At 46.2% G+C, this 24,000-nt stretch overlaps 1 protein-coding gene across 2 annotated transcripts in view; it reads left to right on the top strand.

Moving 5' to 3' along the window:
- Positions 1-23,653, top strand: part of fam210b (family with sequence similarity 210 member B) — a 70,694-nt gene extending 47,041 nt beyond the window's left edge. For both annotated transcript variants that reach the window (XM_038803098.1, XM_038803097.1), the window contains exons 2-3: positions 6,866-7,047; positions 20,003-23,653. In XM_038803098.1, coding sequence (XP_038659026.1) covers positions 6,866-7,047; positions 20,003-20,231 — 411 coding nt within the window. In that variant the 3' untranslated portion in view covers positions 20,232-23,653. The remainder of the gene's footprint in view (positions 1-6,865; positions 7,048-20,002) is intronic.
- The last annotated feature ends 347 nt before the right edge of the window (positions 23,654-24,000 follow it).

Genomic DNA, 24,000 nt, shown 5'->3' with positions numbered 1-24,000 from the left:
GTTGTTCCATCGCCCCAGGCTGCTGGCTTGTTTCTGAATAGATGACTAATCTCCGTCCATTGTGTTCACCCAGCCTAATAAGAAATGGTTCAGCATATCATTTATCTCCCAGGAGTTGCATATGACCTTATGCTCCCAAATGTTTCATTAAAGATTTGGGTTTAATTTTATTTTTGATTGGCAGGCAGTTTAATCCCGTTTTATTTGTATTCCTGTACTACAGGAGAGCAGCATGCCTTATCTAAATGACCTTTTTTGAGACTGATTCCAGGCAGGGCAGTTTGTTTTTACCAGAGCTGTGTTGCTGGGAGCCAAGATGGTGAATGATATGTGATATACCTACAAATGACCTGACAGTGGTGGCATTGTTAGTCAGGCGTGTCTTTGGCTCAGCTGTGATGTTCCTTGTATTGCTAATTTTAGGATGGTTGGCATGGTGTTCACAAAGACCACAAATAGCTTTAAATTGAACAAAGCTATAAACTTATTAACACTACTTATTTGGATTCGACACTTGCTCCTGAATAGTTCACAGTTGATTATAAATATCCAATCTACATTCATCTACTACTAATCTCGTCACTATTACATTAACTATGATCTGCTCTCACTCACACTATCTTTCCTTCGGTCTATTCTCTAGCTTTCTCTCAACAAGGCTTAGCATCAATGTCTTTTATACTTGTATATCTAGCTCCCTTTAGTGGTTGATTTAGACAGTACCTTAACCCTTGCAGTTCTTACAATTATGATAATGTTGCATCAGCGATTACAACTACCTAGCTTTCAGTGATACATTTTCTCTGTAAAAGCGTGTATTGGTGAAGTGAAACCTGCTCCTTTTGACCTTGCCTTTTGCTTCTTCATTTTCTGCTGCCGATTTGGTGCCTCTTTAAAAAGTAGTCCTTTGAATTGTTTGGGGCATTTTATTGTGTTGAAGCTGCTACATAAACGTATGTCAGTCAGAAAGTCAATTTTTATGAAAAATATTATTTAAATGATTCAAAGTGATCATTTTATATGTAAAAAAGAAAGATGAGTTGCTGGACCTTTCAACGCCGTTTATTTTGTGCTTTATCAGGTTGCAAGATTTTCTTTCCCCTGTTGCAAGGTCTGTAATTATTTTGATCGAGATGGTGGGAAAAAGTTTCAAATATGTACACATCTTCCCACCAGCTGTTCTGTACTGGAAATGTCAAACTCGTGATTGCTTCCTCCGTACTCTCTGCTTGAAGGCAGGTTCGACTCGCGATTTGTCCCATGGGGAGTGTAGACGAGGCAGATTCCGAATCCACTCCGGCTGGACTAGGGATCGAACCCCGCGCTGTTGGCACCAATCTGATCCACACCAGCCAACTGAGCTGACTGGCTCCCCCTGGAATCAGAGCTACTGTGGCAACAGACACTTTGACATCTGGAGCTATGGATCGTGATGGTAGCTGCTCCTATTATTGTTCCATCACCTAGCTGACCAGAAATCTTTGCTCTTTTGGAATGATTTTCTGGTTAATACTGAATCTGTTTGGCCGCTGTATGAATGCACCTTTCCTTGGTGGTCAAGTCCTGGACGGGCACTTTAACCTAATGCTTCTGTCTCAGACAAAAAAACTGAAAATACTGGACAATCTCAGCAGGTCCGGAGAGAGAAGGGAGAAAACGTTTCGAGTCTGGATGACACTTTGTCAAAACTCATTCAGATACAAAATGTTAGCTCCCATTTCTCTCTACAGATGATTTCCAGTCTTTTCTGTTTTTGTTTCAGATTCCAGCATCCGCAGTAATTTGCTTTTAGCTTCTGTCTCCGAGACGGGGACGCTATCCATATCGGCACAAGACCTCCCCCTCCTGGCCTACCTACAATTTTTTTAAAAATACAGCCAAGGATTGGGCGACTTCAGCAACTTTAAAAAAAAAAGATTGAAATGTGAATCCTGTCTTTCCGGAGGATAAGGCTGTTCATACAGGATATCTTATGTACTGGCTCAAATGGGTAAGTTTCCATAGAATTCCCACAGTGCAGAAGGAGACCATTCGGCCTATGGAGTCTGCACTGACCGTCTCAAAGAGCACCCTGCCCCCCCCCCCCCCCACCCCTCTCCCCGAAACCCAACCTAATCTGTACATCTTTGGACTGAGGGAGGAAACCGGAGCACCCGGCTGAAACCCATGCAGACATGGGGAGAACGTGCAAACTCCACACAGACAGTGACCGAAGGCTGAATTGGCCCAGGTCCCTAGCGCCGTGAGGCTGCACAGCTAACCACTGTGCCATTTTATCAACCAATAGATGATCGCTCCCTCAGTTCAACTCATCCAGTGGAAACACAAGCACAAGTATTAACACGCTTGCTGAATAGTATACGATCTGGAGCCAGGCTGCGAAGTTGTCATGCACTCTCATTCCATAGCAGGCCAGCCCATACTTTCAAACCAAAATGACAGGACAGAACCTCGGGCAAGTCGAGAAGAATCACCTTGCATGAAACTTTCTGATTCTCCCCTCTCTCTCTCTCTCTCTCTCTCTCTGGAGATGCAGACTGACCTGCAGGTTTCGAGCATTCATTGCTTTTGCTGCCGATGCCCTCTTGTGTTTGCATTCACTTCAGCTAAGTGGCAGACTAGAGTACTGCAGTTTGTTTCATTTTAAGATTTAATTCTTGATGGGCGGCCAGCATTACACTCCTGAGGGAGTGCAGCATTGAGGGAGGGCAACATTGAGGGAATGCAGCACTGTCTGAGGGGCAGCATTGAGGGGGTGCAGCACTGTCTGAGGGGCAGCATTGAGGGAGTGCAGCACTGTGAGGAGCAGCATTGAGGGAGTGCAGCACTGTGAGGAGCAGCATTGAGGGAGTGCAGCCTTGTCTGAGGGGCAGCATTGAGGGAGTGCAGCACTGTCAGAGGGGCAGCACTGAGGGAGTGCAGCCTTGTCTGAGGGGCAGCACTGAGGGAGTGCAGCACTGTCTGAGGGGCAGCATTGAGGGAGTGCAGCACTGTCTGAGGGGCAACATTGAGGGAGTGCAGCACTGTCTGAGGGGCAGCATTGAGGGAGTGCAGCACTGTCTAAGGGGCAACATTGAGGGAGTGCAGCACTGAGGGGCAACATTGAGGGAGTGCAGCACTGTGAGGGGCAGCATTGAGGGAGTGCAGCACTGTCTGAGGGGCAACATTGAGGGGGTGCAGCACTGTCTGAGGGGCAGCATTGAGGGAGTGCAGCACTGTGAGGAGCAGCATTGAGGGAGTGCAGCACTGTCTGAGGGGCAGCATTGAGGGAGTGCAGCACTGTGAGAGGGGCAACACTGAGGGAGTGCAGCACTGAGAGGGGCAGCACTGAGGGAGTGCAGCATTGTCTGAGGGGCAGCATTGAGGGAGTGCAGCATTGTCTGAGGGGCAGCATTGAGGGAGTGCAGCACTGTCTGAGGGGCAACATTGAGGGAGTGCAGCACTGAGGGGCAGCATTGAGGGAGTGCAGCACTGTCAGAGGGGCAACACTGAGGGAGTGCAGCACTGTCAGAGGGGCAGCACTGAGGGAGTGCAGCCTTGTCTGAGGGGCAGCATTGAGGGAGTGCAGCACTGTCAGAGGGGCAGCACTGAGGGAGTGCAGCCTTGTCTGAGGGGCAGCACTGAGGGAGTGCAGCACTGTCTGAGGGGCAGCATTGAGGGAGTGCAGCACTGTCTGAGGGGCAACATTGAGGGAGTGCAGCACTGTCTGAGGGGCAGCATTGAGGGAGTGCAGCACTGTCTGAGGGGCAACATTGAGGGAGTGCAGCACTGAGGGGCAACATTGAGGGAGTGCAGCACTGTGAGGGGCAGCATTGAGGGAGTGCAGCACTGTCTGAGGGGCAACATTGAGGGAGTGCAGCACTGAGGGGCAACATTGAGGGAGTGCAGCACTGTGAGGGGCAGCATTGAGGGAGTGCAGCACTGTAAGGTGCAGCATTGAGGGAGTGCAGCACTGTGAGGGGCAGCATTGAGGGAGTGCAGCACTGTGAGGGGCAACATTGAGGGAGGCCCAATCTGTTCTTTTCAGGCAGACATGAAAGGTGGGATTCTCCATTGGCTGACGCCGATATATGAACGGTGATTGGGTGGAGAATAGGTTCCGATGCCAAAATTGCAACGGCCGCTAATTTGCCGCCAAATCAAATTTCTCCAAAACTTTGGCAGTGGCGTCAGTGTGTACCGGAACGCATGTACAGGAAACATTGTTTTCATATCATTAGCAGGCCTGACCTGGTATTCTCCAGGGCCTCCACGATTCTCCTCATCCAATGGGCAGTGTTCCCGACGGGGCGGTTCACTTGTGCTCGTGAAACTGCCGTCCTGGCTTTTGAGGGAGTAGGCAGGACACATAGGATCGACTGTGGGCTGCCTAGGCGGAGAAGGGGGGGGGGGGGGGAAACAGGAGAATTGGAGGCGGCCCGCTGTGATTCCTGCCCTGCAACCTGGGTCCACTTTGGCGAGCATCTTCTGGGGCGACACAGCTGCTCGGATGTCCCAGGTGCTGTGGTGCTGCACTGTTCAGGCCACTGCCCACCAGATATGCCAGGGAAAGAGTGGGGGAGGGGTGTTTGGTCCGAGCTGCTGCAGTGTTACAGCACTTTGCCTGCGGGAGTCACCGGCCCCGTCACCACCTCCACCCATGGGGTGCCCAATGACCCCTGGGCTACTCCATGGGTTGGGGAAGCGAATAGCGGTAACCCCTGAGGCTCCCCTGCCACCAGTCCTGGAGGCCCGTTCTGATCTCGACCTGGGTCTGGATGCTCATGGCCATGAAGCACAGGGAGTGGACCATCACCGCCTGGGACTGCGCCACATCACGCAGCGACTGTGCCACCACCTTCTGGGTTTGTGTCACATCAGCCAGTGACTGTGCCATCTCCTTCTGGGACTGGGCCACCTTCCTCTGCATCTGTGCTACATTGGCCAGTGCCTGGGCAATGCTGTCGACATTCCCAGCCATAGCCTGTTGTGACTGAATCGCGCTCAGGAGCGCTGCTGCGATGTCCAAGTGGCTCTCGCACATGGTCGCCTGTGAGTCGACAACCCTGTCCTGCGTCTCGGCCAGTGCTTACACAGAATACCCCAGGCCTTGGACATGCCAAAACCGTCACCCTCAATGCCTCCACCACAGATACCACTGGCCTGGGTGGCACGCATTGTCAGCACCACCTCCTGCTTCTGCTCATGGTTGGACTCCTCCAACTGCACCTGCAGGTACTGGATGCTCACCGGCAACCACTCATATAATCCCTGGCTCTGCGTACAACGCCCACTCAATATGACTGTCCATTCTAGAAGCCCGAAACCCATCTGGACGGCATCTGGTTCCTGGGGTCGGCCTGCCCTTGGACCATCCGCCTCCTCGGGTGTTGCCACCTCCACCTGCTGTACCAGATCAGCTGTGTGGTGCGCACCAGAGTGTGTCCCAGGAGTCTCTTCATAAAGTGCCCAACCAAGGCGAGTATCTCTGGGATGGTGGAGGGTGTTGGAGACAGCTGTGACGGGAAATCAGTGTCATCCTCCAACTCGAGCTCCGGGGTCTCCTGAGCCTCGGGCGGAGGGCTTGTGTCCGTGCTGTTCCCGTCGCTGCTTGGCTCACAGTGGGGGGGTGGGGGGGAGGAGCGCGTGGGTGAGGATGGTGTGTGAGTGGGGGTGAGGGTGGTGTAAGGGTGGGGGTGATTTTGGGGGGGGGGGGAGAAGGGCATTGACACACATGGCATGAGGAACCGCAACTAAGGAGGGTCTCACTTCTTCGCACATGCTGAACTCCACCTCAGCAACGTCCCTTTCCTCTGGGCTGCCAACCACGTCCTGGGCCCTCTACTCTGCCAGTGAGGGACTGCAGGTCCGGCGGTCCCCCTCCTGTCTTCTGCATCCAGCGATTTGTGCGTGGCCTTCTCCTGGGGTGGGGGGCGGAAACAGAAAACGATAGCGTTAGACGGTCCGACGGGGGGTCAGTAGTTAGTGGCCTTAGTGGCCAGGCACCTGGCCATGGCAGCCGGTATGGATGCCGGTATGTGGTGCAGGTTGAGGGTTCGGCCGTCTTCCGGGTGAGGGTGTTCCGGGTGTGTGGGACGGTGGTTAGTGCCAGGAGCACAGTGCTGTCTACTCATCCTGGCCCCCCTAAGAAGGTCGTGAGATTTTTCCGGCACTGCTGGCCAGTCCAGGCTACATTGCCCACGGTGCTGACCACCTGCGCCCAGGCACAAAAAATGGTGGCAGTTGGCAGCCTCTTCACCGGGCCGGGTTACAGGGTCATCCTTCTTTCCTCCACAGCATCCAGGAGAATCTCCAGCTCTGCGTCCACAAAAGAAGGATCTCGGACAATATCTCAAGAAGCAAAAACAGAAACTGCTGGGCAATCCCTAGCAAGTCTGACAGCATCTGTGGAGAGAGAATTGTGCCAACGCCTCGAGTCTGGATAACTCTTTGTCTAGGTATGGGAAAGTTATCCCTGATATCCTGGCCGATATTTATTCCTCAATCAACATCAGAAAAAAGATTTATCTAGCCATCATGATTTTGTTGTTTGTAGGAATTTACAGAATGCAAATTAGCTGCTGCGTGTTATAAATGAGACAACCCCTCAAAAAAAAACTTAATTGGCTATCAAATTCTTTGGGACATCTCCTGGTCACGAGTAGATATAAATGCTAGTCTTTTTTTCATTTTTTAAAAAAAGATAATGAGTTTATGATACCTCTCTGTCCCCTCTTTCCTTGAAACAACTTAACTTTCTTATGTGACCACCCTTTGAATGTTTACATGCCTTGGAAAATCCTGCTGAATTTTATAAGTTATGGTCCATTCGTTTCTTTTGCTTTAAGCTCCGTCAATAATCTTCATCCTTATTGTGCCTCCTCAGAGTGCAAGCGGAGATGGAAAGACTGAGAAAGAAGCCAGAAGATTTGACAATAGTGATGGCAGGAAACTCAGCAAGTCCCAGCAGCTGAAGCAAGTCTTCAAAGAATACGGAGCTGTGGGGGTTGTGTTTCACACAGGAATATCACTGACCTCACTTGGAATGTTTTATTTGGTAGTTTCAAGGTGAGTCTTGTGAAGGACACGTTTTTAAATGGGTTGAGTACTGGAAATGCCCAATATGACTATAATGTGTTATTGTTTTCCACCTCTTCCCACTCATCACCAATCTCTCCCTTTTCTATCTACTCCTGAAGGTGCCGATTTTCCGTAAGGCATTGTATTGGTATTGTATCCCAAGAAATACCATTGCTAAAGTTGCCACTCTTCATGTACAAGCTATTTAAATCTGGAAAGCATCACAGCTGAGCCTGATCCTATACTGCCCTATTACCTATGTGACAGGAGATATTAGATAGTACTCAGGAGACTTCTATCACATTCCCCAGTGGAGTTTAGCGAGCTTAACGTGGGTGATATTGTAATAATCTTTATTATGACAAGTAAGCTTACATTAACACTGCAATGAAGTTACTGTGGATAGTCCCTAGTCGCCACACTCCGACGCCTTTTCAGGTGCACCGAGGGAGAATTCAGAATGTCCAAATTACCTAATTTAATGTTCAAAACACCTGAGTGGGCAGCATGGTCGCACAGTGGGTAGCACTGTTGCTTCAGAGCTCCAGGGCCCCAGGTTCGATTCCCGGCTTGGGTCACTGTCTGTGCGGAGTCTGCTCGTTCTCCCCGTGTGCGCGCAGGTTTCCTCCGGGTGCTCCGGTTTCCTCCCACAGTCCAAAGATGTGCAGCTTGGGTGGATTGGCCATGCCAAATTGCCCTAAAATGTCCAAAAAGATTGGGTGTGGTTACTGGGATAATGTGGAGGGTGCTCTTTCCAAGGGCAGGTGCAGACTTGATGGGCCGAATGGCCTCCTCTGCACTGTAAATTCAATGAATCTAACAGCATGTCTTCAGGGCTTGTGGGAGGAAACCCATTCAGTCACGGGGAGAACGTGCAGACTACGCACAGACAGTGACCCAAGCCGGGAATCGGACCTGGGACCCTGGAGCTGTGAAGCAACAGTGCTACCCACTGTGTATCAATATCTCCATCCGTTTCGAACATGAACACAAAAAAAGCCAGTAACCATTGGACCGTTACCTTCACGAGCAGATAGATAGTCACAAACCCCAACTCAACTGGATATCTTCAGCGTGCACTTCTGCAGGGCTGCACATGTCCATGACTTGGTGGGTCCCTGGGTACTCGGACCGTTAATGGTTTTGAGGCAGCCGTGCACATCGTGGTCGTCAGCGAGTTGCGGAGTCTCCTGCGCTCATTCTACTCACCATCTGTTCTTCAGGTCGTGGGTCCTTTGTTGCATCCCAGCCTTCAGTTGCGTGCAGGCTTGTTTCCTCTCACTCAGGTTTTGGTGGAGCTGCCAGTTCAGGAACTCCTTGCAGTCAAGGAGGTTCTGGATATCCTAATTGTTCTCGTCAAAAAAGTCTTGGTGTTACCTGGTTGATAGTCCGACCGTCTCCTCATAGGTGCTAACTATGATGGCTTTTAAGGCGGATCGGGCACTGTTGGTGTTTTGTGGATCTGGCTCCTTGGTTGTTGCCAGGTTAGCTTTAAGGCACCAGCTGAGAGCTCTTTCTTCTTGGGGTCTTGAGTCCAGCGACGTTGAATCTCCTGTGGCAGAATTTCTTCTGCCTGTGTTGATTTGGGACCAGGGTGATGGAGATGGTAGAGCGGATCAGTCGGTGGTCAGTCCAGCTGTCATTAGTTCCGGTTCTGATGAGGGTGATGCAGACATCTTTGCAGTCCCTTGCTTGGATGATGATATTGACTATTAGCTGACAGTGCCTGGAGCCGGAGTATTGCCATCAGGTTTTCTGCTTGTTCCTCTGGCAAAACAGGATGTTTGTGATGATCAGGTCATGTTCTAAACGTTTTGACATTTTTGTCAGGAGGAGGAATCTGTTAACATTTGTTTTCCCCACTCCTTGCCTGCTTAACATGCCTTCCCAGCTCTAACATTGAAGTCGCCGAGGAGAATCGGCTTGTCTCCCTTTGGGATGTGGGGCAGTGATTGGTCATGTCTGCTTCTGAAGTTGGAGCGTAAGCACTGACAGCTGTGATGTGCTGTTACTGGGTCAGGGAAAGCCATAGGGTCCTGATTCGTTCGTTCACCCCGCAGAGGGGTTAGTTGAGATCTCCAACCAGCTCATTTTTTTTTTTACGGCGAAGCTGACCCTCTAGAGACGGCGTTCTTTTGGTTTGGGTTAGCGTTTCCAAACGAAAGTATATCAGGCATCTTGTTCTTTCAGCTGGCCATCTCCTGTGAGTCATTCACCTATATAGAACATAGAACAGTACAGCACAGAACAGGCCCTTCGGCCCTCGATGTTGTGCCGAGCAATGATCACCCTACTTAAACCCACGTAACCCGTATACCTGTAACCCAACAATCCCCCCATTAACCTTACACTACGGGCAATTTAGCATGGCCAATCCACCTAACCCGCACATCTTTGGACTGTGGGAGGAAACCGGAGCACCCGGAGGAAACCCACGCACACACGGGGAGGACGTGCAGACTCCACACAGACAGTGACCCAGCCGGGAATCGAACCTGGGACCCTGGAGCTGTGAAGCATTGATGCTAACCACCATGCTACCGTGAGGCCCCTAATATCTTTTCATCAAAATTCCACCCCGTATTGATTAAAAAAAGAGCTCTTTCTGTAACAGGAGCTGCCTTGTGTGTGCCCACTTACTCTATGGTCCACACCAGAAGTCTGAGCAACAAGTAAAATTAATGGTTCCAGTTAGGAAGGTGGTTGCAAATGGAATAAATTGATGCTGGGTTTCTCACTGTATCAAGTTCTGACAAAACAGCAGAAAATGTGGCCAGAATAAAAATGGTAGCTGACTAAAGCAGAAATCCCCCTTTGGTGGTTCCGTGTAAGGTTGCTCTGGGCCATTTTCCTTTGGTTTTAAACATCTTTCGCCAACACAAAGGTTGAAGGTGAAGTGAGGTGAGTGACTTGATATCAAGGTAGTATTTGACATAATGTGGCATCAGCCCAGAGAGCTGGAGTAAAATTTAATACCCAGGGATCAGGGGGAAAGCTCTCTGTTGGCTGGGGTTATACCTTACAAAAGGAAGATGCTTATGGTTTTTGTAGGCCAATAATTTCCTCATGAAAACACTGCAGGAGGTCATCAAGGTAATGTCCCACCTTTAGCAGCAGGTGGGAGAACAGCATGATAACGCATCTACCAGGATCTGGGTGCAGAACTGGCCAAGAGGTGTGCTGGATTCAACCGGGTGAAGGTGACCCTCTTCAGCAAGGGGGTGAAATTTGGGATGCTACACCCAGCGAAGCTATGGGTCACATACAAGGAACGGCATCACTATTCTGTGACGCTGGATGAGGCGTGGTCATTTGTCAAACCAGAAAAGCTGGACTCGAGTTAAAGGACAGTTAAGCTTTGGTGGAATGCGGCGGTGGGGCTGGATAACATGGTACCGTTTCCAATATAAGATTGTATACAATGTTGGGTGCATGTAAGGGCTGTGGTGGTGGCTGGAGGGTGCAGTGTTGTCGGCAAAGTTGAGATACGGAGGGGGATGGAGCCCTGTACTTAGTGCGATTTTTCGGGAAGTTAGAGCCTTGGTTCAACAAGTGTCTCCTCACAGGGCAATGTTAGTGTCTTCTGTTTATTTTTCGTTTCGTATTACTATTAACTCAGTGGGGCTGGAGAGGTAGTTTAATTGGTTTATTCATGTGGGGAGAGGGGTCCGGACAATGAGGCAACGGTCTGATCGGCGCCAGGGGCGGGAGCTGCCAGGGTCAGCTGACTCTCTGGAGCGTAGTGGGGGGTGAGCAAGTGCTCAGCTGGTACTTGGCGGGGGGGTTTTGGATCGTGGGGCTGTTGGGGGGGGTGGGGTGGGAGGGAGAGGGGAGGGGGGAATGCTGCTTTGCTGACAAAGGAGGTATCAATTTTGGGGTGCCAATTGAGGGTCGGGGCGATGGCTCCCTGTGGGGGGGCTCGAGGAAGCGAAGGGCGCGGGCTCGAGGTTGGCCAAAAAAGGGCAATGACTAGTCAGCGCGGGGGGGGGGGGGGGGGGGGGGGGGGGGGTGGTTAGCCCCCCCGTCCAGGCTGATAACATGGAATGTGGGGGTTTGAATGGGCCGGTCAAAAGAGCGCGCAAGATCGCGCATCTAAAAGGGTTAAAGGCAGACGTAGCAATGCTTCCGGAGACACATTTAAAGCTCGTAGATCACAATAGATTGAGAAAGGGATGGGTAGGCCAGGTGTTCCATTCGGGGCTGGATTCGAAGACCAGGGGGGTAGTAATTCTGATCAGTAAGGGTGTGGCATTAGAGGCTGGGAGAATTGTGGCAGATAAGGGAGCAGGTATATATAATGGTGAGTGGATAGTGGGAGGGGGTGTTTGTGAACCACTACGCTCCGAATTGGGATGATGTGGAATTTGAGATGCGTGCTAGGCAAATTCCCGGATTTAGAGTCACAATCTCATCATGGGGGTGAGACTTTAACACAGTCATTGACCCCGAGCTGGACCGGTTGAAGTCCAGGACAGGGAAGCGACCGGCAGTGGCTATGGAACTGAAGGGTTTTATGGAGCAGATGGGGGTGGGCGGCGGCGGGGGTGGATCCTTGGAGGTTCGCGCGGCCGAGAGCGAAGGAGTTCTCTTTTTTTTTTTTTCTCCCACGTTCATGAGGTTTATTCCCGCAGACTTCTTTGTCTTGAGCAGGGCGTTAATCCCAAAGGTGGCGGGGGCAGAATACTCAGCAATCACAGTCTCGGACCATGCCCCGCACTGGGTGGACCTGCGGCTTAGTGAAGAGAGAGGGCAGCGCCCACTCTGGAGACTGGATGTGGGGCTGCTGGTGGACGAAGAGGTTTGCAGACAGATTAGCAGGAACATCCAGTATTACCTGGAAACAAACGATACGGGTGAGGTAGCAGCGGCAACGGTCTGGGAGGCTCTGAAGGCAGTTGTCAGAGGGGAACTCATCTCAATTCGATCCCATAGGAAAAGGAGAGAAAGAGCGGAGAGGGAGAGACTGGTGGAGGAGAAACTCCGAGTGGACAGGAGATACGCGGAGGCCCCCGAGGCGGGTCTACTCGGGGGGCGGCGGAGTCTGCAGATGGAGTTTGAACTGCTGACCACAGGGAAAGCAGTAGCACAGCTGAGGAAGGCAAGGGGGGCAGTCTATGAATACGGGGAGAAAGCGAGTAGAATGTTGGCACACCAACTGCGAAAAAGGGAGGCGGTCAGGGAAATCAGGGGAGTAAAGAATAAGGAGGGTAACACGGTCTTGGATCCGGGGGGGGTGAACTGAGTCTTTAAGGAGATGTATAGTAAGCTATATGAGTCAGAGCCCCTGACGGGAGCGGAAGGGATGAGGCAATCTTTGGACCAGTTGAGGTTTCCAAAGGTGGAAGAGGACCTGGTGGAGGGGCTGGGGGCCCTGATTGAATTGGAGGAGATTGGCAAGGGTATAGAGGGCATGCAATCGGGTTAAGCCCCGGGGCCGGATGGTTACCAGGTCGAATTCTCTAAGAAATTTTTGGAAATATTGAGCCCACTCCCGATGAGGACCTTCAATGAAGCTAGAGAGAAAGGAACCCTCCCCCCAATAATGTCACAGGCCTTGATCTCACTCATTCTTAAACGAGGGAAGGACCCGGAACATTGCGGGTCATACAGGCCGATTTTACTTTTAAACGTGATTGCCAAATTGCTAGCTAAGATTCTGGTCACAAGAATTGAGGATTGCGTCCCTGGGGTGGGTGTGTGGGGGGGGCATTGGAGCAGCTGGAGGCGGCATCATGTAAAGGTACTAGTCTGGGAGCTTTGAACAGGCTGTTCTTGCCGATCCGTTACTCCACAGGTCCGGTGGTGGTGGCCACACTGCGGATCTGGGGACAGTGGAGGAGGTACAAGAAGGTGGAGGGACCCCGATATGCAACAACCACAGGTTTGTCCCGGGTAGGATGGATGGTGGGTTCCAGAGCTGGCAGAGGGCAGGCATCAGAAGGATGGGAGATCTGTTCATAGACAGAAGCTTTCCCAGTTTGAAGGCGCGAGAGGACAAATTTAATCTGCCATCAGGAAACACCTTTAAATAGCTACAAGTACGAGTCTTCCTGAAAAAACAGGTAGTGGCCTTTCCGACGCTGCCGCCACTGAGGATACAGGACAGGGTGGTCTCTGGCACCTGGATGGGGGAGGGAAAGGTGTTGGATATCTACCAGGAACAGAAGGCGGGGGAAACCCCTATGGAGGAGCTTGGGGGCAAGTGACAAGAGGAGCTAGGTGAGGAGTTGGAAGCGGGTCTGTGGGCAGAGGTCCTGGGCAAGGTTAATTCCTCCTCATCATGTGCCAGGCTCAGTCTAATTCGATTTGAGGTGATTCACCGGGCACACATGACGGCAGTGAGAATGAGCAAGTTTTTTGGGGTAGAAGACAGTTGTATGGGGTGCAAGGGCAGCCCTGCAAACCATGCCCACATGTTTTGGGCATGCCCGGAGCTTAGAGAGTTCTGGCAAGGGTTCGCAAGGGCAATGTCCAAGGTGCTTCACACACGGATGGTGTCGAGTCCAGACATAGCGATCTTTGGAGTGTCAGAAGACCCAGGAGTTCAGGGGGCGAAAGAGGCCGACGTCTTGTATTAATGTGGAGGGACTCTAAGCCCCCGAGTGTAGAGGGTTAACGACATAGCTGGGTTTCTCAGCCTCGAGAAAATAAAGGTTGCCGTAAGAGGGTCTACACTAGGGTTCACTCGGAGATGGCAGCCGTTTGTCGACTTTCTTGGGGAAAATTAAAATGGCAGCAGCAATCCGTGGGGAGGTTGGGGGGGGGGGGGGGGGAGGAGAGGAATGAGTGCTTCATTGGGATGGGAAGACTAGGTCACGTGGGGTAATGTCTATTTAATGGTTATTGTATATTCTCTTTTACACTATGTTAATGTCCACTCTAGTTTGTTTTGTTATTATTGTTACTATTGTTTTATTATGAAAAATTCAGCAAAACCTTAATAAAAATACTTTTTTTTTTAAATTACTTGTTGCTCCTTAAAGGTGATTGAGCTGTGCTGAGCCGAATAGCGGGTCATATTTCTCAGCATCACTCTGAAAATCTCCCCGTGTCCTTTTGAAGGAATGTTTGTCAGGGATGAAGCTTTCCCTTATCCAGCATTCTTTCACCCCCCCCCCCCCCCCACCCCCACCCCCCCAAAGGTAATTTGTGCCTCACTGTGAACTTTCCAAACCAAAAGGCTGATATACAAGCTGCTCACATCAAATCTGCTCTGAATCATCTGCCAAGTATTACACAGCAGGAACCATATCTGAAATTGTGAACCCTAGGTTATCACCAAAATTGAAAGCAGTAATAAGGTTCCAATATCCTTTTGGCAGCACACTGGGATAGTGCAGTAATTTTAACTTGGTAAAAAATGGTCAAGGACTCATTTGTTTTATGTGCTCAAACAAAACACAAAATATGGAAGGGTGTAAAGTGGGCTGCTAATGTGGCCTACCAAATTACTCCCAGTGACAGTACAATTTGAGCATTATTAATCATGGCAGTACTTGTATTACATGTAATGTGTAGTCAAATCATAGGACATAGAAAGGCCATTCGGCCCAGTGCATCTGTGCCGTATCTTTGAATGAGCTATCCAGTTGGGGCCATTTAGCTCAATTGGGTGGACAGAGGCCAACAGCATAGGTTCAATTCCCGCACCGGCTGAGGTTATTCATGAAGGCCCCACGTCTCGGCCTCGCTCCTTGCCTGCGGTGTGGTAATCCTAAGGTTAAATCAGCACCAGTCAGCTCTCCCCTTCAAAGAGGAATAATAATAATCTTTATTAGTGTCACAAGTAGACTTGCATTAACACTGCAATGAAGTCAGTGAAAATCTCCGAGGCGCCTGTTCGGGTACACTGAGGGAGAATTCAGAATGTCCAATTCACCTAATAAGCACGTCTTTTGGGATTTATGGGAGGAAACCGGAGCACTGAGGAAACCCACGCAGACACTGGGAGAACTTGCAGACTCCACACAGACAGTGACCCAAGCCGGGATTCGAACCCGGGTCCTTTGCGCTTCAAAGCAATAGTGCTAACCACTGTGTGACCATGCCGCCCACTAAAGCAGCCTATAGTCATCTGGGACTATGACTTTACTTTATAACAAATGATCACAGTACGAAAATGTGTTACAATATTTCACAAGTCCTACTGATTATCCCTGCTTCTGCAGAATATTGTATTATAATAGTAAACATTCTGTTATCATTCTCATTTGTGCTTCTTTCTCTGGCTAGTTGTCATCTCTCCTTTTCATGGTCTCTTTTCAACTGAATATATTTTTACTTTTATTCCTTTATTCTCTACCGTTTTGGCTACAAATGTCCTTGCATATTTAAAAGAACTCCTGAAACAGTTTTGGAATCTCACTTGAGGATTAGTAGACAGACTGGGTAGGAAATGATAATTATTGCACTGATCTATAATGTTCTGCTAAAGTTGGACCAGAGCAACATCGTAGAGGTAGAGTAGAACGGGCTTTGTTATGCATTTAACGATGTTTGGCCTGGATTTGCTCAGTGTTGACACTGGGTTGCTGAAACAAAAAAATGTATGATTCCTTCTCATCTCTCATACCAAGCCTAGAAAAACATGTGTAAATCAATAATGCAGGCACACAATATTTTTTTAAAATAAATTTAGGGAACCCAGTTTTTTTTCCAATTAAGGGGCAATTTAGCATGGCCAATACCTAAACTGTACATAAGACCATAAGACATGAGCAGAATTAGGCCACTTGGCCCATCTAGTCTGCTCCGCTATTCAATCATGGCTGATATGTTTCTCATCCCCATTATCCTGCCTTCTCCCCATAACACCTGATCCCCTTATTAATCAAGAACCTATCTATCTCTGCCTTAAAGACACTCAGTGAATTGGCCTCCACAGCCTTCTGCGGCAAAGAGTTCCACAGATTCACCACCCTCTGGCTGAAAAAAATTCCTCCTCATCTCTGTTTTAAAGGATCGTTCCTTTAGTCTGAGATGGTGTCCTCTGGTTCTAGTTTTTCCTACAAGTGGAAACATCCTCCCAATGTCCCCTCTTTCCAGGTCTCGCAGTATCTTGTACGTTTCAATAAGATCTCCTCTCATCCTTGTAAACTTCAAGGAGTACAGACCCAGAGTCCTCATACGACAAGTTCTTCATTCCAGGGATCATTCTTGTGAACCTCCTCTGGACCCTTTCCAAGGCCAGCACATCCTTCCTTAGATATGGGGCCCAAAACTGTTCACAATACTCCAAATAGGGTCTGAGCAAAGCCTATACAGCCTCCGAGGTACATCCCTGGTCTGTATTCTAGCCCCCTTGACATGAATGCTAACATGGCATTTGCCTTCTTAACTGCCGACTGAACCTGAACATTAACCTTAAGAGAATCGTGAACAAGGACTCCCAAGTCCCTTTGTGCTTCTGCTTTCTGAAGCATTTCCCCATTTAGAAACTAGCCTAACACTTTCCCACATTGTATTTCATTTGCCACTTCATTGCCCACTCTCCTAGCTTGTCCAAGTCCTTCTGCAGCCCCCTTGCTTCCTCAATACTGTCTCTCTACAGATCTTTGTATCATCTGCAAACTTAGCAACAGTGCCTTCAGTACCTTCTTCCAGGTCATTAATGTATAATGTAAAAAGTTGTGGTCCCAGCACAGACCCCTGAGGCACACCACTAGTCACCAGCTGCCATCCTGAAAAAGACCCCTTTATCCCCACTCTCTGCCTTCTGCCAGTCAGCTAATCCTCTATCCATGCCAGGATCTAACTTCTGTAACATCTTTGGGTTGTGGGGGCGAGACCCACACAGACACTGGGAGAATTGCAAACTCTACACGGCCAGTGACCCGGGGCAGGATCGAACACAGGTCCTCAGTGCCGTAGTCAGCAGTGCTAACCACTGTGCCACTGTACTGCCCTCAGACACACAATACAATACTGAACCACTTACCAGAAAAAGCAAAAAATTAAGCAGGGAACACATTGCAGATAAAACTGAAATGAGCCACTTTACTGTATACTCAAAGTTATTAAATAATTTAGATGTTCTACTAGTCGCAGATCCTCTGTGTTACCTGCCAAGACCAACACTTTTTATACCTTTTACTAAAAACAAAACTAACTTGTGGCTTCTTGAATTTAAAATGTGTATTGCTACCTGTCAATGAATTTTTTGCATTTAATCGACCCTGATGCTTCTATGACTGGAAAATAAGGGAGTTTGCCACGGTGAAACATTCATTATAATGAATGGCTATTTGGATAAAAAATTTGTACTTTTAGACCAGAAGTTATTTAATTCTATTTTCACGTCAGGATATTTTATTCTCATAGGAACATAGTAAAATAGGAGCAAGGTTAGGCCATTTGGCCTATTGAGTCTTAAGTCAGCCCAGTTGAATGAGCAGCAATTCTGAAGCCGAGAGATATCAATGGGCTACTTGGCACAGACTCTTTCTATTTTTAAACTTAACTGAAGTTTCACCAGACTATGACTGCAGTACCCCCACAGGTGGATGTAAAAGATCCCATGGCACTATTGAAAGGAAGGCAAGTGGTGATATGCCTGTGCACAGTTCTGCATATAGTTAGCAATGCAACCTCCAACCAGCTGGTGGTGATAGAGATCTGTCATATGACTCGACACCGCCAGTTGTTAGTAAGTCGTATCAGATGATAGTTGCACTTGAGTAGCTTCAGGAAAGTTAACTGAATTTATTTAGTAGCCATCTGAGTTATAGTTCGTTATCTATCAACTGGTTTGTTAAGAAATCATCATTATAGTTAAACAACTATGCGTCATGTACATCAATGCAAATTATATCACAGAACACAACAAGGCGAGCAGGAGAATTCTATTGGTGCACTCCCTGGACAATATTTATCCCTCAACCAACATTACTAAAACAGATGATTTCCTATATTTATTCCATTGTTATTAGCAAGACCTTACATATATATGTAAACTAGCTCCTGCATTTCCGACATAGCAAATGTGACTCCACTTCAAAAGTAAATCATTGGCCGTAAACTGCTTTGAGATTCAATGCCAATTTTTTGTGGTTTCAGTGACCCCCAGGTCCAGACATTTGTACTTGTGAAATAAATAAAAAATTTGGAAAATCTCAGGCTGTCATAAGATGTATATTGACTGGGGTATAAAGAGTTAAGTTAATGATAACGCTTCCCTGGTATTATATGGGGAGAGGGAAACAGTTAAATATTTGAAGTACGAGTGCCAGTATCTGCAGTATTTTGCTTTTATATTGGTACTTGTGGATTTGAAACATGAAGTCAAAGATTTCTGGATGTCCTTGGCTTAGTTAAGTTTTGTAAATGCCATAAAATCTGCCACCCCATAATTCAGTCCCAAACCTCAAACAGGATTAAAGAATAATTTTGCATGCAGACTTTGGAAACAAGCAGTAGCAGAGATAGCCATGTGGCACATTGCAATGCCATAGTTGGGCCAGCCGAAGATTTGAAAACTTTTGAAAAATTAATTAGTATTTGCCATTTTCCCCAATTGCAATAGCTCACACCCTTCAATCGTGAGGAAATCAGCTTCCATGAGGTCCAATTTCTTCAATAACAGGTCCTGGTATGCCTGTTTAAACTGCAGTGTTTTACAATGGGATATGCAAGCAGGACAGGAATTCTAATCAACTGTGAACCTGCCTTTTGGTGATGTTCACATGATTGCCTTGCAAGGCATAAGAAACTCACTAGCCAACCCTGGTGAACTTCACCTAGTGCCACTGCCCTGTCTTTGAAAGCCTCAATTGACCGTCTCTAGGCAGTGCATTGCTGTGTGAAATAGTCGCGTCCTATCAGCATTGCTTCTTTTGCCAGTTATCTTTGACCTGTGTCCTTTAGTTCTCAATCCTTCCAATGGGAAGAGTTTATCCCAATCAACTCTGTGCAGACCAATTATTATTTTGGATACCTCTATCAAATCTCCTTTCAATCTTCTCCAAGAATAATAATCCCAACTTCTCCAATATATGTAACTGAAGCTCTAGTTCCAATAAACCTTTCCTCCTCTTCAGTAATGAATAGGGAAGGGGTGCGATGATACTTTACATTTTTGTTGTTGCGTTATCAACCACTAAAATGACAAGTCTCATATTTTAGTCATATCTACACATTGCTGTTCATCATCTGGTCATTAGCCTGTCTTTGGTCTTTCCACCTTTACCTTCTGGGCAGCACGGTAGCACAGTGCTCAGTACTGGCTTCACAGCACCAGCACCAGGGTCCCAGGTTTGATTCCCAGCTGGGTCACGGTCTGTGAGGAGTCTGCACGTTCTCCATGTCTGTGTGGGTCTTCTCCGGGTGCTCCAGTGCCCTCCCTCCCACTAGTCCTGAAAGACATACTGTTAGGTGAATTGGACATTCTGAATTCTCCCCGTGTACCCGAACAGGTGCCGGAATGTGGCGACTAGGGACTTTTCACAGTAACTTCATTGCAATGTAAGCCTACTTGTGACAATGATTATTACCTGCTCTGTTCAATTTCCTGCTCTGTTCAATTTCCTCCTCATCCTTCTTGACATTTATTTTTTGATCGTGGCAGCTATTTAGCCCAGATTTCTTTATTCTTTTCCTACATTCTGACTGCCTGTTCACTCCTGCATTTGGTCTTCAAGAATATTAACCGGGGAAGAAAAACAGATCAACAAGGTGGTGATAATCAGGACTGAAACAAGGATCGGGTTTCCCCTCCGCCCTCTGAACAGTCAGAGGTCTAATATGAACTTGTAGTGTTTTGATGCAAAGTCAGTACAATGGCCAGGATAATGTTTTGTCATGCAAAGGTTAATAACCAATTCCTAAAGCCCATGTTGTTGTGATGATCCAAAGCTTCCAGGCATCAAGATAAGTAATTTGTTAATTTTATTAACCTATCCTTAATTAAGTGGCATTGTATTTTTGATTCTGGTTTGTTGTTTTTCAGTGGTATGGACGTGGCAGCAATCCTTTACAAGATGGGATTTAATGAAGCGGTTGTGCAGTCCAGAATGGCAGCTGGCACCAGTACCTTTCTACTAGCATATGCTGTTCACAAGGTCTTCGCTCCAGTACGAATGAGCATAACTTTAATTTCTGTGCCATTAATAGTGAGGTACTTTCGTAAGATTGGGCTTTTTAAAGCTTCTCCTTCCAAACCTGGAGGAACCATTTGAGAATCGTCTTCCAGATTACAGACATAAGGACGTAGACATGAAGCTTCTGCTCCTTAAATGAATGCATTAGTATGTGAAACTGACTAAGCAGAAATCACCCAAGCCTCAACTTTGACAGCTGTTTTGGTTGTCATTATATGTCAACTGACAAGTTCAGCACTATTCAAAAAGTTCCTTTCATAAGGGCAACTACTGCCTCAATTTCAATAGCTGCTGGAGAAGTTCAGTCCCAATGTTGGGTTCAATTTACTTTTTTCAAATCTGCTGGTTGAAGTGGCCATGACGGTCTTAAGAGGTTATTGCAAGACAATATAATTTGAAGCATAGTTAAGAAAGTATTTACACATGGTAACTATAATGATTGGCCAAATGGCAAAAACAAATTGACAATCTAATACTCCAACGAATGCAGTGGGACTCTTAGCCCAAGGAGGAAAATTAGATTGTAAATTTGGACTGTGTTCAGAATGGTTCCACTATAACCAAGTATATGTTGAATGTCATGGTTTCTTAAATAACAGGGGGATTCTGTGCTATCTTTAGCTAGTAAACAAGACTGCTTAATATCCCAATTAGTGAGGTATGAGCTATAAATCTGCTTTGGTCAAGGGTTTTTTCAAGTTCACTTTTCTAAAGAGAATTTTCCTATGCTGATATGCAGCTTCCCTCTGACCAATCAATTAACAGTGTAGGAATCAGGCAAAGTCCAAGATTGACTGTTTTATTTCCCACTCCCATTAACCCACAAAAGTAGTATAATGTTTTTCTTAAAAAGGTAGCTTAAGTAACTCAGCCTATTTTCAGGTAAATTGGAGGAAAACAATATTAAAAGGCAAATGTCGGAGAGGTACCCAACCAGGAGTCACCACATGTCAGCCAAGAGGAAATAGGTAAACAATCAAGTTGAAGATCACTAGATACAGCATGCTCTTTGGTATTTCAGTTCACTAAGATTTTGAGTAATGGATTTAATATACTGAAAATGGATTTTAATATACAGAGGAGCCACTCCTCTACAGTTGGTACTTTGCATATATACATTTGTACTACACAAATGGAGATACTGGAATTACTTGTGGTAGCAAAACTAATGAGATTAGGTTAACCATTGCTATTATATCTACAATCCAATAATTTTAATGCAAAAGATTAAAATCAATAAGAATTTAAGTACTGCATATAAAGAAAACATGTTCACACTCCTACATCAATCTTGGTGCATTGCCTGCCAAAGGTGTTTTGAAAAAGACAAGTTTAAAGTAGTAACTGAAACTATCATTGACTACTCAGTCAATAAGCAATAACTTGCTAGACATTTTATTTTCCAATAAGAGTGAACAGGGACCAATGAAAACTTTTCTGCCTTACACAAGGAAATTATTTATGGACCATAAATCATGTGATTTAGCGATTTCATGAATGTTGATTGTGACATAAATTTGGATGCCTTTTACAAAAAAAATAACTAACTTATTGTTCAGCCCCAGTGGACTTCAGGTTGTAAGGAGTATTGTTTTTTCATTGTCAAATTAGTGGGTTAAATGCAAGACCCCACCCTCAAGTCAAAGACACTTAAAGCTCCAGTTAATGTAACCATAATAGTCTCCAACATGTGCTAAAACCATTTCCCCACTGGTCAAGCAGTTGGGTTATAAAAGGAGATTTTTAAATCAGACTGTTGCAGAAATTAGCTCCCTGCCTCCTGACAGTGCTGATGTTTCTGCTCAGGGTATTTTTGCTTTGTTAAATTGTAATTTCTATCCCTTTATTTCAATTCTTACTGTCCTGGCCCTCCAGCTGTTAGCCAGCCTAGGATGCAAAGCTGTAGTCAAGTTATGATGAGCCTGCTGGAAATCATGAAGGGGAAAGGCCCCATCTAACCTTAGTACCAAATATGACAATTGCAACAAATTCCAGGATGACTGCGAAAAATTCAAATTGCCTCATTTCTACCAAATTTAAATATGAAGCCAGGAAAGTAATGAATATAGATTCATAACTAAATGGGTAGATGGTAACATTCCGGAGTGACCTGGTTAAGGACCCTTCCTGTGTATTGAGAAATCTTCAGAAGTTTCCATTAAATAGAAATATTTACTATTAATTCAAGGATAGTATCAAGACCAAAATCCTACAGAATGGCTCTGCCGACTAGTTATATGGGTCATGTTTCTATTGTGCATGGTGCTAATGTTATCACCTTCATGGCTACCACCAACCCAATAGCGAAGTGCAATATGCTTTATATAACTATTGATGCGCTGAATAAAATAGCCATTGAAAAACCTCAAAATTGGCTGCTACCATGTACTACTGCTAAACAATACATTTTCAAGCATTGCATACATTCAAGGTTTAGTAGAGTGAAGTGATGGGTACTAGGTGGAAATAGCTCCATTAAAACATCATTCTGTAAGGCAAGCAGGAGAGCAAAAAAAGTTTTAGAATAATGAAAGTATCCTTATAGAAACCATTGGGAGAGTTGAATTTCAGAAATTGGGTAGATATTGCATATTCAACTCACATTACAGTAGCCTAGGAAAAAAAAGTACATGGTACCAGTTTCTTTTTGACATGATCACCACAAAAACAACGTAATGAACACAATTGGACTTTCCTATGCTAAAGATCAATGAGGTTTTGGGATTTAAAATTGGAAAGAGTATCCTTTAACCACAAGGTTCAAAGTTAAGAAAATGAGAGGATAGAATAGCAAATAAGGCACGTTCACCTTCATTTTCAGAAAATATTTTCTATGGTTTTGTTACACCCAGCCCCCATGCTCAAATTGATCCAAGACTAGGAAAAATCTACTCCAAATACAGGAACGTTGTCATGTACACCATACCATGGGATTCCCTAGTGCTCAAGGAGGTAGAAACAACTGACCAGCAATTAAACTAAAACAAAAGTTGCAGAATAAAGCATTTGGAACAGGAGGGATGGGCAGTTTAAAACTACCACACACTACTATTCAAGGGCCTAAAGCCATATGTTGACAATACAATCTCCACTGTGAATGTTAGCTTGTAGAACCAATATTTTACTACGAAAAATGTTCAATATTTTTAACCATGTATTTAGAAATGGTGATGGTTTTAATAGGACCCTTCAGAACAGCTATAACCTGCGAAGTTTCAGAACATGTGCCATTACTTTTTTTAAACTACTTAATGTTTCTTTAGAGTAAATTGGTTACTGTGTTCAACTTCAAGTGAATTAGCCTAAAATTTAAAAATCGTTATTTGGATTGTGTTTGCAACCAAAAAGATGAAGGTGAAAAATTGTTACTTAAATGAAAGATTTATATTTTCAAAAGTTGTCTATAGTCTACAAATGAATCATACCTGTACAGTTAATTGTATTGGGTTCAATGTATATATAAAACATTCATTAAAATAAAATAATTTTTAAAAAAGCAATACTGCTTCCTTCTAATGTTGCACACTGTGAATATTAGATCTGTGACAAGGAGAGATTTTAATTTTCAAATTAATACAGCCAACTCCAATTTGAAAGCTAGGTGAGCTAGTTTTTTTTTAAATAATTTTTATTCAAGTTTTTCAATAACAAATTTTCTCCCCACAATTTTAAAACAAGGCATGTTTCCACACCAACACAAGAAAAGAACTCACCCGCCCCCCCCCCCCCCCCCAAAATAATAAAAAAAAAACAACAGCAATACAAGAAAATAACATCGCAAACCCACCGCCGCAAAAACAAACCCCCTAACCATCCCCAAACCCCCCCCCCCCCCCCAAACCTCCAA

Source organism: Scyliorhinus canicula, chromosome 7 (genome assembly GCF_902713615.1).
Source record: "Scyliorhinus canicula chromosome 7, sScyCan1.1, whole genome shotgun sequence".
NCBI classification, from domain to species: domain Eukaryota; kingdom Metazoa; phylum Chordata; class Chondrichthyes; order Carcharhiniformes; family Scyliorhinidae; genus Scyliorhinus; species Scyliorhinus canicula.
The sequence above is the reverse complement of the archived record's forward strand: the minus strand, read 5'-3'. Positions and strand labels throughout refer to the sequence as shown.